At 47.0% G+C, this 18,543-nt stretch overlaps 1 protein-coding gene across 2 annotated transcripts in view; it reads left to right on the top strand.

The window, feature by feature from the left end:
- Window positions 1–18,543, top strand: part of GABRA3 (gamma-aminobutyric acid type A receptor subunit alpha3) — an 81,135-nt gene that overhangs the window by 47,829 nt on the left and 14,763 nt on the right. For both annotated transcript variants that reach the window (XM_064463167.1, XM_064463166.1), the window contains exons 6-9: window positions 5,044–5,126; window positions 9,142–9,285; window positions 12,874–13,026; window positions 15,610–15,821. In XM_064463167.1, coding sequence (XP_064319237.1) covers window positions 5,044–5,126; window positions 9,142–9,285; window positions 12,874–13,026; window positions 15,610–15,821 — 592 coding nt within the window. The remainder of the gene's footprint in view (window positions 1–5,043; window positions 5,127–9,141; window positions 9,286–12,873; window positions 13,027–15,609; window positions 15,822–18,543) is intronic.

Below are 18,543 nucleotides of genomic sequence, written 5' to 3'. Positions count from 1 at the left end.
GTTTTTGTACCACACATACACCAAGGGATTATTACATTTGCGTCCCAGAAATTGGTCTGAGACTCTCGCTCATCCTGCAGCACGACGCAGGTGCTCTAATGACACATCAAAGGCTTTGCTAAGCTCCTGGTAACCATGAGAACGAAGCTGAAGTGGTTTGTTGTACCGTCAGCCCTGGAAGAGGTATGTTTAGCCTGATTCACGCTTCCTGCCATTGTGTTGAGCAGTTCAAAGGACTTCCCATGACTTTAAAGAGAAGAACATGGTTTCTCTCCTGGATGTTCCACTTTTAGTGCCATTGTGCCAGCAAAGAAAAGAGAAAACGTGAGAAATTTGGGTTTGATTTCAAGACAGTTCTGCATAAGTTATTGCTAGTGTCTGGGACAGATGAGCCAAAGGATACAAACAACAGCTAGATTATGTGATTGCTGGCAGCTTGGCTATTTTTCACATGCTGTTTAGGCTTTATAATGACATTTCAGGGCTCGAATATCTGGACCTGAACAGGGCCTGAGAGCAATGAAGCAAACCTCTGTGGTTAGCTGGCCATAAGCTCCCTTGCACAGGGTAAGGGGCAAAGAATTTCTGCAACAGGTGTTTCTACCCAAATGCTGCAGAGGCAGTGGTAATTGTCTGGGAAACAAGATACATTCCTCATAATCTGACATTTTGACGTTTCATTAGGCAAAGCATACGGTGCTGAGGAGTTTCCCACCAACAAAAGGAGGTGGCGGGAAATGCCAGCGGGAGGGGGGAGTGGAAAGGGAATGTGGCCACTTTGCTGAGCAGTGACTGATTCCACAGCTCATTTAAATATCTCTGCTAACTAGAGCTCTGAAAGATGAGTGTGTGCAAGAGAGGCTGCAGGAGGGGGGTAAAAGATGGCCGAGGGATGCGGGGCCAGAGGGGTGAGCAGGAGTGAGCAGCAGTGCATGCGCTCTGGTCATGGGGAGAGATTTTGGGGAGCCAGCACACCCTGGCTTGTGCGGGGACAAAGTGAAGAGGTTTCAGGCAAGGGAGAACACCTGCGTGAGGGAATGCCTGTATTGCTCCCCCTTCGGCAGGGAAACTGACTCCCTTCACATGTTATCTGTGAACGTGCTGACTTCTGGTTGGCTGAAGTTGCTGAACGAGGCTCATCTCACTGGAACAATATAGAATTTTCTTTTTTATTTAATTTCAGGACACTTAAAAGCTCCTTCAGTTGTAGGTGGAGAAGTGGCAGACTAGGTTGCTTTTTCCAGTAGTTTGTTGATGGATTTCTTGTGTTGTTGTTTACTGGCTCAGGTAATAAAAGACACTTTAGATTTAAAATGTGACTGCTGCATTCCCACACACCTATGGAGTCATTCAGCATCCGTATAAAGTTGTTTCCTTCCCTTGACAACACTTGCTTTTGCTGGCCATGGCCTGGAGAGGGCAGGAGGGTATGGCCAAGGCCAGCTTGTGCCCAGCTGGTCTCTGCTGCCAACCTGGCCCCCTCTGAAGCTCCTTCTGTCTGCTTTAAATGGCACTCAACCACTGGACCTACAATCTGTGGTACTTTGAGTCATTCAGCCTTATTCATAGTGGCTGTTGATCACAGCCAAGACTTGCAAACAGTACACTGTATGAAAAAGGCCTTTCTGGTTTCTGTGGAGTTCAGGATACATCAGAGGGAAAGCACTGATCAAAAGAGAGGTCCTCTGGAAAAACGACTTTGGGAATACCCAGCTAAGAGCCTTTTGAAATAATAAAGTAATTAGTGGAGGCAACACAGGAATAGGAAGATAAAAAGGAAAAGTCTTGTGTGGCCTGCTGAGGGAGATGGGAAATGCAAAAGCATTTCCTTTATACAAGTGACAGTGACAAATATTAGAAGCAAAAGGTCCATTGCAGTTGGAAAGGACACAGTAAGAATTGAATTGTAGGATTTGTGAGGGCATGTTTGACAAGCTTGCCAACCATGAAGCTCCTCAAGTGAATTTCGAGCTGACAGAATAAAGCATCACAAAAGAAGCAGAACAGGAGGAGCAAGGCTGTCAAGTCCATGTCTTGCTGCGAGGTTTTCATACCTGCTTCTCGAAATCCCAATCTTCATACAGATTATGAAAGAGAGGCATCAGAGCAAATGAGCGATTTATTCCTGGTGGCCTTTGAGTGTTCAGAAGAAAATAATTCCAACAATGTGCTTGTAGGCTTGTCAAAATCACTGTCAGTATTTTCATTGACTTCAGGGAATTTTGGTTGAAGTCCAAGTTGGATCAGGTCATCTTCTCTGTCATGTAAAACTGGTACATTCACTCCAGAGATGAAGAAGATATCAGCAAGTCAGAAACAGTGATTTGTTTCCAAGGAAGTTACATTGACCACACAGTCGTTCTTGGACTGCCTGAGGAAGCCAAGCTGGGGCCAGACATAATGCAAGCAGGACAGTCATCATCACTTCTTTGTCAGTAGAATGATTACTACAGGACATAGCGATCACTATCCATGTACATGGATTCAGAAAGGATTGGCAGGATCAGAGTAGAAAAGGTCCTTGGTCTCTGGTGTATTCGGTTGCCAGAATACAGCCTCTGAATCATGGAAGCTGTAAGCCACTGGCTGCTGGGAGGTGACAGCAAGGTGTGGTTTGCTCTGAATTCACTCATGTTTCATACTTCTCTAAGTATTTACTGACTGCCTCTACCTGAGGTGGAGTCAGCCTGCATAGACCAAATAAACCCTCTGTGATTAACCTGGCCGGAGTATGGGTCACTGCATCAGCCATGGTTGGGCTGTGAGCCCTTGGGACCCAACAGTGTATGGTGACTCAACAGCCAGCCCCTCAGGCATTACAAGTAGTCCCCATGGGACATATGGGGACCATGTCCTACTGATGCTTAATAGCTAAGAGCTGTTTATCAGAACCAAACCTGTCCTGATTGAGGGAGTTGCATTTACAGGATTTTTTTGCCCCTGTGGGGCAACTTCTGGGGCAGAGCGGGGCCAGAGTGGGGCAGATGTGCCCAGTGGAGACAGGAGAGTGGTACCTAGCACAGAAAACCAGTAGAAATGAATATGTGCTGCTGTTGCATCAAGGAGTGGGGGGGCACCACTGAAAGGTCCGAAGGAAACTCACAGATATCCTTTGCCAGCTCATACAAGAATGAGATGTAGACTTCCCCATGGTGCGATCTGCTCTATGGCACTGTGACCCCACTGAGTGCTGCAAAGGGGTTGCATGCCTCACCTCCCAGACGTTCCCAAAGGCTGGGTTTACTGGGATTTAAACCCCTGCTGTGGGTGCTGCAGGGACTCAGGGTCATGCAGGAGTGTTTTGGCCACCAGCCCTGCTCCATCAAAGTTATGGCAGCTTCCAGCTCTGCTCCTTCACTTCTTGATTTAATACCTCTGCCTGTCTCTCGTGGGGATGCTAGCTTTCCCAGACCAGAAGCAGATGAGGCTGGATGTGGGTCTGAAATCACAAGGTTCATTTCCTCACCTGGCAGAGCAAAATTCACAGCCAGTAGAGTTTCCAGCGCAGCCTGGCCTGCTCTTGCAGCCAACAAGGAGCAGCTGTGCAGGAATTTGCTGCTGCTCCGTCCCTTGCTTGTGGCGGTGTCTGACTGTCACAGCACCATCTGCCGCCTGCAGCCACCATCGCTGCAGCTTCAGAGATCCCCTGCCACCTCCAAGCCATGGTGATTCTGCTTTGTTTCCCCACAGGGGATTTTAGAGCAATTTGTGAAGTGCTTGGTTTTGTCTACCACATCTTTTTATGCCAAGTTTTTTGTTTTGTTTGGGTTTTTCTTTTTTTTTTCAGAATCATTTAAGGTTTGTCCACCTGAAATAACTAACTTTTAATTTTCTTCTCATTCCTTTCTTTTTTTCTTCTTTGCTTTTAGCAAACAAAATCTGAATGTTTTGCATTTGACTAAGCCTCAATATCTTCTATGAAGAATAACTTACCTGAACATTTTTCCAGCTGAAGGAAAATATCTCAGTAGAAGCTTTTCCTGTGCTCTTGACCTGAGTTTTCCACAAGCCACCTTCAGCCTTAGGTCTGTGCGCTTGCCCTTTGCATCCATCTGTTGCTCCTGTCACAGTTTATTTATTATTTTGCCAAGCCATCAGAAGTGGGTCCTTTTTTTCTGCAAATGGTTCCTTCAGAGAAGATCGTATTAGACATCATCTAAGAAGCTGTCTGTCCTGGCTCCCCCCTGAGGCTGCAGGCTTTGCAGTACTTCAGGAAGGAACACGAGCTAAGAGTTACCTTTTTTAGAGCCTTTTATAATGGATTCTTTTATGCCTGACCCCATGTTCTGCAGCACACTGCTTTTATGGTGTGCCTCCCTCACAAAACCACTTCCTGATGAGGTATCCTACCGGGATTTGGTGGATGTATAAAGCGCACAAGTTGTCCTGCTCCCCTTCAGACAGCCCCAGGACACGCAGCTCTGTGTGTGCCCACAGCATCCTCTGCAGTGCCACCACTGAGGGAAGAGCCAGGGGAGGTGGGATGAGGTGCCCCACAGGCACAGGGGTATGATGTACCCTGGTGCAACACCTGCGACTTCATGTCTGCATCCGACTTTGTTCAGCAAGCCCAGTGGCGCTGTGGCTTTCTGACTGAACAATCTGCCAGCACTCGGCTCCTTCCAGACCACCAGGAAGAACCGGCCATGTTCCCTGGAAGCCCCTTCCCTCTGATTTCCAGCATGGTCCATGATGTGGTCCATAAGATGTCCCCTGGCCCCAGGTGTTAATGAACTCTTTGTGCATGGTGCATAAGCAAACAGAAGACCTTGGCTTTGGCAGATTTTCTGATTGCACTAAGTGGATAAAGATGAACGCAGTCAATAGGGTTGAGTTTATACAATGGAAAAGGTGGCCAGATCTGTGTGCCTGCTGTTCTCTCTACAGCTGATGGCCTTCTGCCCAGAGACCCACAGGTTAGTGACTGCATTGAGGCCTTTGTTGCCGTTGATGGATGCAGGGCAAAGATGCTGTGGCAGAAGGGCCAGGTGGAAACCTACGCAGCCCTGTGTTTCTGGTCATGCCCTGTGTTTTGTCTTGTAGGCTAACGATTCATGCAGAGTGCCCCATGCACCTGGAGGACTTCCCAATGGATGTGCACGCTTGCCCGCTGAAATTTGGGAGCTGTAAGTACCCTGATCAGCCTCTGCAAGGAGGTGCGTACAGAGCTAAAGAACAGTCCTTTGTGTGGCTAGTGTTTTCCAGTATTTCAGTAACAGTGTTATTAATTATTGTTAATGATAATATGACCAAAATTTATTTCTTGTATCTCATATATGCAATTCCTACTGTGGTCAGAAATGGACAGCAAGAAAATCTGTGGTCAAATCAGGCTCACAGGATGGTTTAGACAGCCGTAAGTTTATTAGGGAAGTGGGAAGAACAGCTTCCCTTTGCCCTCCCTGCCTTTGGTGGGTAGTGCTGCCTATTCAGCACTGCCTCAGCAGGACCAGCACTGGGGGAAAACTCAGAGATGCTTTTCCTTCATCGCAGGTGATCCTGGGGGCATGGGTTTGGGAAGATAGCAGTGGTGTCTGCTGCCAGGTCCTGTCCAGCTTCCCTACATCACTCCTGCCTGAAATCTCTGGTACCTCTGACTCCATACCTCAATGGAACTTACAAAACCCTTGCTCCTTTTCAGTCTGTCAAGCAGGCTGCTCTCAAGTAAGGGACTTAGAAACTGTGGGAATCACAGTCCCAATACCCAAGGGCCCCAGTTTAGGGAAGACCTGCAGGCTGCTGGTGGGTTGAAAGCTGCTCCCAGCCTCCCAGACTTGCAGCTGCTCATCTGCCTGGGCTTCCTATACCCTGCCTAGGAAAAAGTTTCCTCTTCTCTCCTCTATGCACATTAGAATTATTTTGGTTTTGTTCCTAAGGTGAGTGGGAACCAAATTCCAAGCCACTGCTTCACCATAATATGGAAATAAATTTCCTAGTCCTGTTCTGCCTGGAGTCTCCTCCAGGTCCAGCAAACTGAGCACCACTCTCAGTATATATTTGCATTAAATGGAAGAGAATGAGCTCCCACCAGTCATCTCCCTTTTGAACTCAAAGAAAAGAGAGAAATCACAACCTTTCTAAACTGGTACTTCCTTCCTGTAGCCATTTGGGAGTAAACTAAGGAGAAAGTTGAAAAGTTTGATTGACACTAGAAAAAATCATGTTTATCATGTGCATCTGCTCCTCTGCTTCATGACAAAATGCATCCATGAAACTGGATTATTCAAAACTACTAGAATAAAGTTATTTCTTAGGCAGCACCTAATTAAATGTAGAATTCGTTGCCACAAGACGTTACTAAGGCCAGTAAAATAGCAAGCCTTAGAGAAAGATGAATTATTAATGTTAAATGACCTTGTGAGGATGGATATAAAATCTCATACCTCAGGCCTAAACTCTGGGATTATTACAGGATTTGCAGGAAGGCAAATTACTCCACACCTAATTGCTTATAATGTTTCTTGGTGAGGAAAAGAGATTAATGTGCATATTTCTGCAGAAATACCCTTTGGGTTCTTCTGGGTATTTTTACTGATTTGGCCTCTGAATGATGAGAGTTTTGACACAAGCAGCTCAGAAAGCTGCCCTTGATTAACATTAGTATGGCTTTTTCTATAGCACCCATCCACATACCATCTGAGCTCACCCCTCCCATGTGGGAGTAGGATTAAACCAGTGTTTGCACCAAAAAGCCATTGGCAGCTGGTAGCTGCTCATTTTTGAGAAGCTTTGAGTGGGTCAGATTTGTAAGTAGAAGGACAATGCCAGGGCCAGACATGTGCTGTTCAAAGGTCAGCTGAATTTGCCTCAGTGACCTCCTTCTAGCATTCCCCACAACCTGCGCAGCTCATCAGGGGCCTCCTGTCCCTGTGCCACCATGGCAGCCACTCAAAGAGGGATGGCAGAGAGCTCGCAGGTGTAGTAAGGACATTTCAGACAGCTTCAGCTGCCCACCTGCATCATTCTTTGGACAAAGTGAAGTGAAGGTGATGGCTTTACCTATCACCATGCTCCCTAGAAGATGGATGCACACAGCAGAGAACAACTGTTTCTAAGCCAGTCATAGGACATTTCTACAGCAGCTGTCTGAGACTAGGCTAGCAGAAGATGTTGCTGAAGTTACCAGCTCCACTAAATGTCAAAGAGCTGTCCTTGTCCAGATTGGGCTAGACTGCATTGCAAGTGAGGCATTGAGCAGAACCAAAACAGCTTCATGGCATTAAATATGTTCCAAGCATCCATGCCATGCATATGTAACACCAGATACGTTTCTGTCCCAGGCAACCAGGTGTGTAGACAATGGCGTTTTCAGGGATGATGGTAACGAAACTGTGGGCAAGTTTCCTTTGTAGACAGAGTGACAATGGGTGAACCGTGACTGCTAGAGCAGAAGGTGCTGCCCATCAAGGCGGAAGAGCATTGGCAGAGCTGTACAAAGCTCTGAAGGAAGATGGAGGTCTCCAGAAGCATGTTGAGAGCTGGAAGGAGGGGTTGGAAAAGCAGTGTGTTGCGCATTGGATCAGAGGTGCCAGCCTGCATCAGAAGTGCTTAGGCAGCACGCTGGTGTGCTGTGGCTGATCATCAAAATCACTCCCCCCACTCTGCACAGCACCTGTTTAGTATTTAACAGGTTTGCCAAAACCTACAGGGCAGGGATAACAGTGGTTGTTTTAAAAAGATCAGAGAAATCTGGTTGTCTCAGGACACAATCTTCCACAAAGCAGAGGCTGAGACATTTCTATAGTAGACCCGACCCCAGCCAAAGAATTCCTTAATGTCTTAATAGGAGAAGCTGGTCATAAAAATTAATTAAGGCTTGTTTTAGTGAACTTTGTTCTTGCCTAAAAAACTGGTGCAGAGTGAGTATGGGCAGGAAGCTTGGGCGTTATGGGGAGAAATATCTCCCAGTAGAGTCTGGAGAGACTCAGTTTCTGGATACCATAGGACTGATAAAACCAAGAGCACGTGAGTACTTTTGGGAAAGGGAGTGGCAATGAGGACAAGCAGGGGTTTGGTCACAAAGGCTTGTGAGGGTGATGGTGACCATGTGTGTTAGAGAGAGGTATTGCATATGGGTATTTGGGCAGGTGGGATAGAGAGGGGAACTTGCAAGCCCCTGGAAGGATGCCCTGGCCCTGAGGCCAGTGCTACCCCATGCAGCAGTACAACAGCACTTGCCTGCTGTTTCTTGTGCAATGTGTGGCAGACTTTTCTCAGTACTGCCCTCCCTCGCTGACTGGTGGATTGCCTGGACGAAAGGCCAAGATACCTGGGTTTGTTTAGCATGGAGAAGAGAAGACTGAGGGGGGATCTTACCAATGTTTATAAATATCTAAAGGGTGGGTGGCAAGAGGATGGGGCCAGACTCTTTTCAATGGTGCCCAATGGCAGGCCAAGGGGCAATGGGCACAAATTGGAACAGAGGAAGTTCCACCTGAATATGAAGAAAAACTCCTTTCCTGTGAGGGTGCCAGAGCAGTGGAACAGGCTGCCCAGAGAGGCTGTGGAGTCTCCTTCCCTGGAATTATTCAAAACCTACCTGGGCACAGTCCTGTGCCCCTGCTTTGGGTGTGCCTGCTCAAGCAGGAGTGGGGTTGGATGAGATAATCTCCAGAAGTCCCTTCCAACCCCTACCATTCTGTGATTCTGTGGGAGGGCACACCCCCTCCAAATCTGAAAGCCTTGCTTCTGAGTGAGGGTGAAGTTTTTTAACTTTTTCTCCTTAATCTAAAATTCAACCCTGTTTGCATTTAGCCTTTCCCACCAGATGCTGCCAGCATGGCTCTCCCAGTCCCTGGCATGGCAGGGCTGTGGCCATCCTGCTGCCCCAGCAGCCTGATGGTCTGGATGCCTTCCTGTCTTGCCTCTGCGTGCAGCCCTTGCAGAATCAGCACGTCAAGGGCACAGTGTGTCTCTCAACAGTGCTCTGCTGCCTCTTCCAGCTCCCTTCCAGAAACTCCAGTTCCCTTTTGCTCATTTGATTTAACAGTTACTGAACTGCCTTAGTCTCTGCCGTGCTTGGCTGTGCTCAGCCGTGTGGCTCTGAGTTTGCACAGCAGGCATTAATTTGGCTACAGGGTTATTTTGATATATTTTAGGTCAGGCAGAAGCATAAACCACATTCTTCTTTCTCTTCTGCAGATGCCTACACAAAGACAGAGGTGATCTACACCTGGACACTGGGGAAGGATAAGTCAGTGGAAGTAGCGAAGGGTGGATCTCGCCTGAACCAGTATGACCTGCTGGGCCATGTTGTTGGGACAGAGATGGTTAGATCCAGCACAGGTACTTGTGGGACCACGATGCAGTGCATGGGTTGACCACACTGTCAGACAAGGTGGTCCCATGGGCTTTGAATTCCATGATTTGGCATAATGATAGAGGCAGTACCTGTGGGCAGTGAGCACCACAGTACTTCTCAAGCCATGTGCTGTTGGAGAATATGGCTGGGGGAGGGGGTTAATATCAGACTTGCCCGAGACAAGCTGAGGGACGACACTCCAAGGTTAGAGGGATAGAGTGCTAGTGAGAGCACTCAGCCTATGTCTCTGAGACAAAGCCCAGCTTGAGGTTAATCTGGCTACTGCCGTAAAAGACAATAAAAAACACTTCTATAAATACATAGAAAGAGGAAGGCTAAGGAGAATCTTCAGCCTTTAATAGATGTGGGATGAAATATAGTGACAAAGGATGAGGAAAAAGCTGAGGAACTTAACGCCTTCTTTGCCTGAGTCTTTAATATTAAGACCAGTTGTTCTCAGAGAACCAAGCTCCCTGAGCTGGAAGACAAAGACAGGGAGCAGAGTGGAGTCCCCATAATCCAAGGGGAAATGGTTAGAGACCTGCTACACCACCTAGACACACACAGGTATATGGGGCCAGATGAGATCCACCCAAGAGTACTGAAGGAACTGGCAGAAGTGCTCACCAAGCAACTTTCCATCATTTATCAGCAGTCCTGGCTAATAGATTAGCGGATGTGACACCCACCTACAAGAAGGGCTGGAAGGAGGATGCGGGGAACTACAGGTCTGTCAGCCTGACCTCAGTGCCAGGGAAGGTTATGGAGCAGATCATCTGAGAGGCATCACACGGCATGGACAGGATAACCAAATGATCAGGCCCAGTCAGCATGGGTTTAGGAAAGGCGGGTCCTGCTTGACTAACCTGATCTCTTTCTATGACAAGGTGACCAGCTTAGTGGATGAGGGAAAGGCTGTGGATATTATCTACCTGGACTTTAGTAAAGCCTTTGACACTGTTTCCCACAGCATCCTCCTGGACAAACTGGCTGCTCATGCCTTGGATGGGTGTACTCTTTGTTGGGTAAAAAACTGGCTGGATGGCTGGGCCCAAACAGTTGTGATAAATGGAGTTAAATCCAGTTGGCAGCTGGTCACAAGTGGTGTTCCCCAGGCTTCAGTGCTGGGCCCGGTTCTGTTTAATATCTTCAATGACCTGGATGAGAGGACTGAGTGCACCCTCAGTGGGTTTGCAGATGACACCAAGTTTGGCAGGAGTGTTGATCTCCTTGAGGGTAGAAGATTCTGCAGAGGGATCTGGACAGGCTGAATAGACGGGCTGAGGCCAACTGGATGAGGTTCAACAAGGCCAAGTGCTGGGTGCTGCACTTGGGCCACAACAACCCCATGCAATGCTGTGGGCTTGAGGATGAATGGCTGGAAAGCTGCCTGGTGGAAGAGGACCTGGGTGTGTTGGTCAACATCCAGCTGAACATGAGCCAGCAGTGTGCCCAGGTGGCCAAGAAGGCCAATGGCATCCTGGCTTGTCTCAGGAATAGTGTGGCTGACAGGACTGAGGAAGTGATTGTTCCCCTGTGCTTGGCAGTGGTGAAGCTGCACCTTGAATCCTGTGCTGAGTTTTGGGCCCCTCAGGACAAGAAAGACATTGAGGTGCTGGAGCGTGTCCGGAGAAGGGCAATGAAGCTGGTGAAGGGTCTGGAGAACAGGTCTTATAAGGAGCGGCTGAGGGAGCTGGGGATGTTTAGTCTGGAGAAGAGGAGGCTGAGAGGAGACTCTATCACTCTCTACAACTACCTGAAAGGAGGCTGTAGTGAGGTGGGGGTTGGTATCTTCTTCCAAGTAACGAGTGATAGGATGAAAGGAAATGGCTTCAAGCTGCACCAGGGCAGGTTTAGATTGGATATTAGGAAAAATTTCTTCACCGAAAGGGTTGTCAGGGATTGGAGCAGGCTGCCCAGGGAAGTGGTTGAGTCACCATTCCTGGAGGTATTTAAAAGACATTTGGATGTGATGCTTAGGGACATGGTTTGGTGGTGAACTGGCAGTGTTAGGTTTATGGTTGGACTCAATGATCTTAAAGGTCTTTTCCAACCTATATGATTCTGTGTGTTCTGTGACATCTGGAGCAGTCACCAAGAAGCAGTAATGGGATTAGCTTTTAGTGGTTTCCGCTGAAAGAGCTCTATCGCCCATACCCTCTAGAAAACTGATTTCAGGCATCTAAAAATGGTCTGTTGTGTAGAAAGTTTGCCCCACCTTGCCCTGCTGATTCTTGGTACTATGGGTTCATTTGTCTTGGATCCCTCTCCAGTCCCTCAGGAAAGCATTGTGGGCAGGGGAGGCCAATACAACATAATGTTCATTGTGATTTTCACTGCATCTGCTTACACAAATATTATCACAGCTAATAGAAGATTATCCCAAACAAATGTTTCCTCTGATTAATGACCAATATTAATCATCTTTCTCTCCCATCTGCTGCTCTTCCCTTCCCCTCTGAATCCAGGTACTGATAGCTTCTGTTATCTCGTGTGTGTCTCATCTTTCTTTTTCTATTTTCCTTTTTTTTCTTTTTTTTTTTTCCTTCTGTATGCACCAGTAGTTCTCTCATTTGAGGATATTTCCTCTCTGGTGCACTTGATTTTAATAGTGTCTGTCTGTAACAACTCATATCACCTCCCTTGGGGAAATGTGGGGAGTCCAGGGAACTAAATGTCATAATATCTGGCCCATCTCTCTACTTAAGCTGTAGTAAAATGTACAGATGAATAACCTGAAGTGGCAAGAAAGCTGCTAAAGGCTCCTGTGTGTAATGATTTAGCAGAGCCACATTCAAAACAAAAAGGCACAATAATCCAACAAAATATCCAGACCTTTGAGTGGAGGAATAGGGCATTGAGGGAAAATAGGGACAGCTGCTTCTTTGGTTTACAGCCCAGACCTTTAACGACAGAACTTGCCCTGATTTTTGAGAACGGTTACAGTGAGGAAACGTGGAATATTTTCAGGATTTTCAAAGAAAATAATGTCCTGAAATCCTGCTGAAGCACTGTTAGGGTCTCTCAGGGTTTAAGGATCCCTACTCACAATGTAGCTGCCTGGGCTGGAGCAGAATAGGGATGGGAGCTGGATCAGGAGAGAACCGCAGAGGCATCTAGTGCCTGGGGTGAAACAGGGAAAGCCTGTTGCCCAGTTGTTAACTGGCATTGATTTGCCTTTGTCCCACAACCGTTTTGTAGTGAATTAAAGAAGCCTCCAGAAAAGTGTCTGAAAGGACAAACAGTATGTGGAAGTCATGCAGGCTACACTGGGGCACACACCTGGCGTGGCACAGCAGTTGTGTGCGCATGCAAGGCATGCAGAGTCAGTGCCAACAGTGTGCTGCAGCATGCATCCCTCCTTTGCACAGCTGTGAGGGTGGCCTGCAGCACTGTAAGACACCAGGGCATGCCAGCCAGTAACAATGTGACACATGCACTGCAATTTCATCTAAGAACTTGAAAGTTTGTTCAGGACAGATCTTAAGTGGTTTAGAGATGGATTGGTGGTCAGCTGGCCCCATCCTGGAAAGCACTGGTGGCTCAGCATCTCTAACCAGCTGTCTCTGCAGGGGAGTATGTCGTCATGACCACACACTTCCACCTCAAGAGGAAGATCGGGTACTTTGTGATCCAGACCTACCTACCCTGCATTATGACGGTCATCCTGTCCCAGGTCTCCTTCTGGCTTAACAGGGAGTCCGTTCCTGCCCGAACGGTGTTTGGTGAGTCTGGGAGCATGGGGGCATCCTCTCAGGTTGGGGGAGAAAGGCACCACAAATAACAGGAAATAGACTGAGTGTCAGAGCTGGTCTTCTCTAGGCCTTGACCAGCATCAGTGAAGCTGCTAGCCATTTCCCAGAATAGCTCTCAGTGTCTTCCCAGTGCCCCTGCTCCCACAGGATCACTGCCAAAATAGTCCTGTCTGTGTTTCCTCTACAAGCCAAGCCATAAATATTAACAGTAATCAAAGTATTGATCATCTAAATATATGCATTTGGCTGTGTCTGCTTATCTATTTTGGTTTTTGAGTTGAGGAGAGGATAGGTACATGGGGTGGCATTTAAAGCTCTACCTTTGAAATTGCTGATATGCCCCTGGTCAGAGCTCCACATAACACGTTCCTGGGATGAGGCAGTATTACTGCATGGTAAATATATTGTTATTATTTACTTCAGCTGGTTTCAGTTCCTCTCTCCAAGGCAAAGTGTCAGGCTAGCATTGCACATATATTAATAACAGAATTGCTTTGTGCTTTCCTGAGAAGACTTTCAGTTCAGGATCTACACACACACCAGGTGTGCTGCTGCAGGACTGTATTTCCTGGAAGTAACAGTGCCCAGCAGATACCGCGTAACAGAGAGTATATTGGACAAAAGTCACCAAGCAGAGGGGATATATGGTACCACCTGCTCGTGTTTTTGAATGACAGAAAGTGGTGTGGTTTCAAAGATCATGAAGCATTTTCTCTGTAGCAAGAGTCGTCATAGAAATACTCCCACAAACCCAACAAGGCTGTTGTCCTCCTTTCTGGATCCTCTCCTCAGGCTTGGACCTTGTTCCTATGCTGTGGACTGGAATGGGATGCAGGGAGGGTCACAGGTGGTGTTGCACCCTCCTAAATGAACTACAAGGGAATCATACGGTTTTTGTGTTCACTGGGGCTTGTGAAATGTAGGTCATGAGCAAGTTTTAAAACTTACAGTTGACCCCAACTTCTCCCAAATAGCACTGGGTTGCTACCCTTCCCTGGTGATGCATATCATACAGCGATCCCTGGGGTCAAGTGCAGCTGCAGGGAGCTGGGCGGTTAGTATGACCAAACTGGTTTGCACAATCCAGACTGTAAGATCTGCAACAGTGATAGCAGTGAAGAAGAGGGTATATGCCCCTTAACACCCACTTTTTGGTGTCTTCATCCAGCACAATGGAAAAGGGGGGGCTCAGACAGAAGTCATGTGGAAAACAGGACCAGCTCAGGCATATAGAGTGTCATTAATGAACGTTCCTCACTCATCTACCTGTGAATCATTTGCAGCTAAACCCCACAGAGTGCACACCTGGACCCCATATCTGTCCATGACCCCCAGGTGGGCTTTTACATCTGCATTCGTTCTGGAGTGTCTCTGCACTCCTGACACCAGGGGTGAGCCCTTCTCTGAGGATATTTGATTTCCTCCTATGTTATCCTGACATTTGCAATTAGACAGGTGTCCTCAAGTAACAGCTCAGATTGAGCAGGAAAGAGCTGACTGAAAAATAAAAACCTACCTTTGTGAAAAATGTCTTTGCTCCCAAATTGCCTTGCTTTCTTATTAAGAAAATAATGAGAACTCCAATTGTTTATTCCTTTTTTTTTGCCCCTCAGAAAATATTGTCAACAATATCATTGAAACTGTTCAATTACCAGGAGTATGGCTTAAGGGAAGTGAAAATTAATCAATATTTTTATAATGTTTTTAATGCATTTTTAATTGAAAAGCATATTATAGGGGAAAATTGATAGCAATGGTTGCTTTCTTTAATGAAAAAAGCTTTAAAAGGCATTTTGCAAGAGATAATTTTTTTAAGATTAAATCGCAATGACACTCATTCTGGTAGCTTGGGCCACTGATGGGTGCGTGGCCACACTGGCAGGACCCAGGATCTCAGGTGTCCATCCATGCATGTCACAAGACACTATTTCCAAAAGGTTGAGAAAACCACATTGGATGAGTGGCCAGTTTCTGGTCCTCCATGAAGTTCCCAACCATCTAGCTGTCCTTTTTATTGGTATTTCATTATTTTTATTTAATTGCAAAAGCAACTAGAGGCTTCTCCATGGCATAGTCTACGTGAGGGAGCTGCGTCTAGCATCACCCAACTTACCCTACTAGCAGATGAGGATTGAATGTGGGTGCCTACCTATGAGCTAGGACTCTTACAGTGAGCAGAGATCTAGTCAATGGAGTTTGGGGAAGATTAATCTCATCGTAATGCAGATGTTTGCCATTGGCTATATGAATTGGAGAAATTCAAAACTGAACCAGAGAAGGCCCTAAGCAACCTGAAGTTGTCCCTGATTCAAGCAGGGGTTGGACAAGCTGACTGCCCTTCCAACCTGGACTGTTCTGTTATTCTATGGATTGCACCATGGACTTGTGCTGGGTAAGACTCCCTTAATTACAGCAGGGATGTGGGACACGTAGCTTAGAGGATGGCTCCTAAATTTACATGATGGAAGTGCCAACTGTGTGGTTTGAGGAGAAATTGGGTGGGTACAAGTGTATGGTCTCACACCATCCTTGTCTCCTGCTGTGTTTCCACAGGTGTCACCACTGTCCTCACCATGACCACACTAAGCATCAGCGCAAGAAACTCGTTACCTAAAGTGGCGTACGCGACGGCCATGGACTGGTTCATAGCCGTCTGTTACGCCTTTGTGTTTTCTGCGCTGATCGAATTTGCCACCGTCAACTACTTCACCAAGCGCAGCTGGGCTTGGGATGGCAAGAAGGTGCTGGAGGCCCAAGAGATGAAGGTCAGACCTGTGGCCAAGGCCAGGGAGGAGGGGATGGTGAAGAAACACTGCACGAGAGAGTTGTGCTGGGGCCAGGAGTAGGTAACATGCAGCCCTATAGCACTCTGAGAGGCTGGATGCTACTTACTGGGGTCCCCAGCTCAGGTCTCAACTGGAGTGGTTCTTGAGGGTCAAGGGAGGAAGGGGTTGGAGGGGCTGGTTGCTGTGCTTAGCTGGAGAAAAACACCCAGGCATGACTGCTCACTTTTCCCTCTGACCTTCTGCATGACTATTTGCTGGTTGAAATGTGAATGCATGCATTTTTTGATCTTGATCTACCATTGGTCTCCCCTCTCCTTTCTTCTCCCTCCAACCCATAAATGCCCCGCTTCATGTTGCTAGCATCCCACACAAACCCAAATATGCCACAGGATGCCAGCCTCGCCAATGGAGATGGTCCCACTCTGCTGTGTCCCCTATGGCTGGTGTCTCCAACTGTATGTGTCCCCTGGCACAGGCAAGCATGGTGCAGCAGTGGGGGGGTCTAACGCTCACGCTGTTGCCCACAGCTGCTGGCAGCTGCTGCTTTGTAAGCTTGAGCCAAGAGGGTGGGTGGGAAGCAAGCAATCAGAAATGGCAGCTGTCAGTAAATTAGTACCTGGCATCACCCACATTTTCCCTTCTCGCTTGGGATCAGCCTCTCTGGCAGCTTCCTTCCTGACAGCCACCGCTACCCCTGCTCGTGCCCTCTCCCTCCTAACTGATTTAATCTTGGCTGCGCAAAGAAATCGCTTACAGTTTGTATTTATTGAATCAATTTGAAAATCAGCTTTGTCCTTGGTTTTGGTTCTGGAGCCTTTATATTTTACTCCTTTGCATTTTAATGTGTTGTTTAAAATTGTTGTGGAGCTGTATGCAAATACCCGGCAGAATTGCAGTAACTTTTGGGAAGACAACAGCCAGTCGTCTCTCTGGTATGGAAGTCAAAGCAGGAGAACAGAGGCCTTATGGAGAATTACAGCCATCACTGGGTGTTGCATGCCTCTCTTGTGTCTCTTGGACTCTCTCTCTGTTTGGTTTTGCAGCTGTGGTCTAAGCAACAGACTCATGGCAGAAAGGCTCCAGAGGAGGCCAATTGATGGTCTTGCACTTCCATCGTGGATGATAATGCTAATTTGGCCTCTAGAGATGACAGAACCCTTTCCCAGGTCATTGGCATGAGCAAAGGATCAGAACAGGTCCTCAAAGCAACCATGTCCCTTTTGGGGATGGGCAAATCGACACAAAGTCAGGATTCACACAGCCATGGGCAGTTATGTGAACTGGGCACAGCCAAAAAAGCAGCAAAATCTCAAAAGCTTCAGTCATGAAAGAAGCATACTCCTTAATTTATTCATTGACCCAGCACTGCAAGACTAACAGTGCTGAAACAATAGGATAAGAGCATGCAGAATGTTTGCGCACATGGTAATCAAGCAAGAAAATAAAGCAGGACCAGGAATGTTTCACAGGGAGTGCTCTCTGAGTTTGCTGCAATTGGTATCAGGCTGGAGAATCACGAAGGACTCCAAATTTCTGGGTACATTTTCAGCCAACCCTGATCTTTATCTTAGAAGGCTAACCCATTCCCGGTCTCTACAGCTCAGAGAGCTCCCTGAAGAGTGGTGGTCTTTCAGGGAGGTCGGGAATATGATGTGTCACCATATTTGCTTTTTGTTTTTATTCATTTGAATATTTCCAAGCAGTGAATTTGCTACACAGTGAAGGTGCCTCATTGGCTCAGTTTCAGCCTTTAATTATCTCTTCTTGAAACAATTGACAAGCCAGGTGGTTGAAACCACAAAAGAAAGAAGAGGCAGAAGAATAACTATTGGCATTTTAAAGTGTTTGTACCAGCAGTAAAACTACCAGTGACAAGCCCAGGCTGAGCCCTGGTCCCCAGAGAGCCTTCCTCCCCAGCCAAAAAGAGTGCTCTTTATTGATATGATGGCAAGGACCCTCATTCCAGGTTTGATTGTTTCCTTGCATGAACATGAAACAAATATCAATGTGCATCAGCCCTTCCTTCACCTCAAATGCAGGCAGCAGCAATTCTTCCCATCCCATCTGAAAGAAATCACTACCTTGCAAAAGCTGCTGGTTGCTGACAGGCACTCCCAAAGTGTTCACTCTCTCAGGGCTGGTTCTGTTCTTTCTTTCTCCCTCTCAGCAAACCCAATGGTTTAGATCGGAACAGAGCACTTCTTCAGGTAGAATCTGATATCGTGGTCTGATCCTTGTGAATCGCTGATCTCTGCATCATAAATGATCATGATGATGTTCTGGCTATAGCCACAGCTGGGTTCTGGTTCTAGACGGGAGCTACTCTGCACATTCTCAGCAGTTCTCCTCTAATGAAAGGCAGGCAGATATCACCATAGATGTCACCAAAAATTCTCTTTAGCTCTTTACACTCTGATAAGATTTGATCAATGCTTCTTGGACCCAAAGATTTTTCCAAGCCTTTCCTGCATGTCACCACTAATCGCTAATTGTGGATGAAGCATTTCCTCCCTTTTTGTATGGCAGAGTGGCTGCAACCAACCTTGAGGTGGAGATCGAATTGGAGAGAGGTATCTGGAGCCAATGTGGAAAACTTGTTAGTAAAGATAATTTTTTAAAACAAAACACCATCAGGAGGAAGGTGGGAGATGGCAGTAGTTGGGGAGGAATGAGAGGCCAAAGAGATAGAAAGACAAGTGGT

This window comes from Phalacrocorax carbo, chromosome 11 (assembly GCF_963921805.1).
Source record: "Phalacrocorax carbo chromosome 11, bPhaCar2.1, whole genome shotgun sequence".
In the NCBI taxonomy this organism is placed as follows: Eukaryota; Metazoa; Chordata; class Aves; order Suliformes; family Phalacrocoracidae; genus Phalacrocorax; species Phalacrocorax carbo.
Note: the sequence above shows the minus strand (reverse complement) of the source record. Positions and strands in the feature narration are given on the sequence as shown.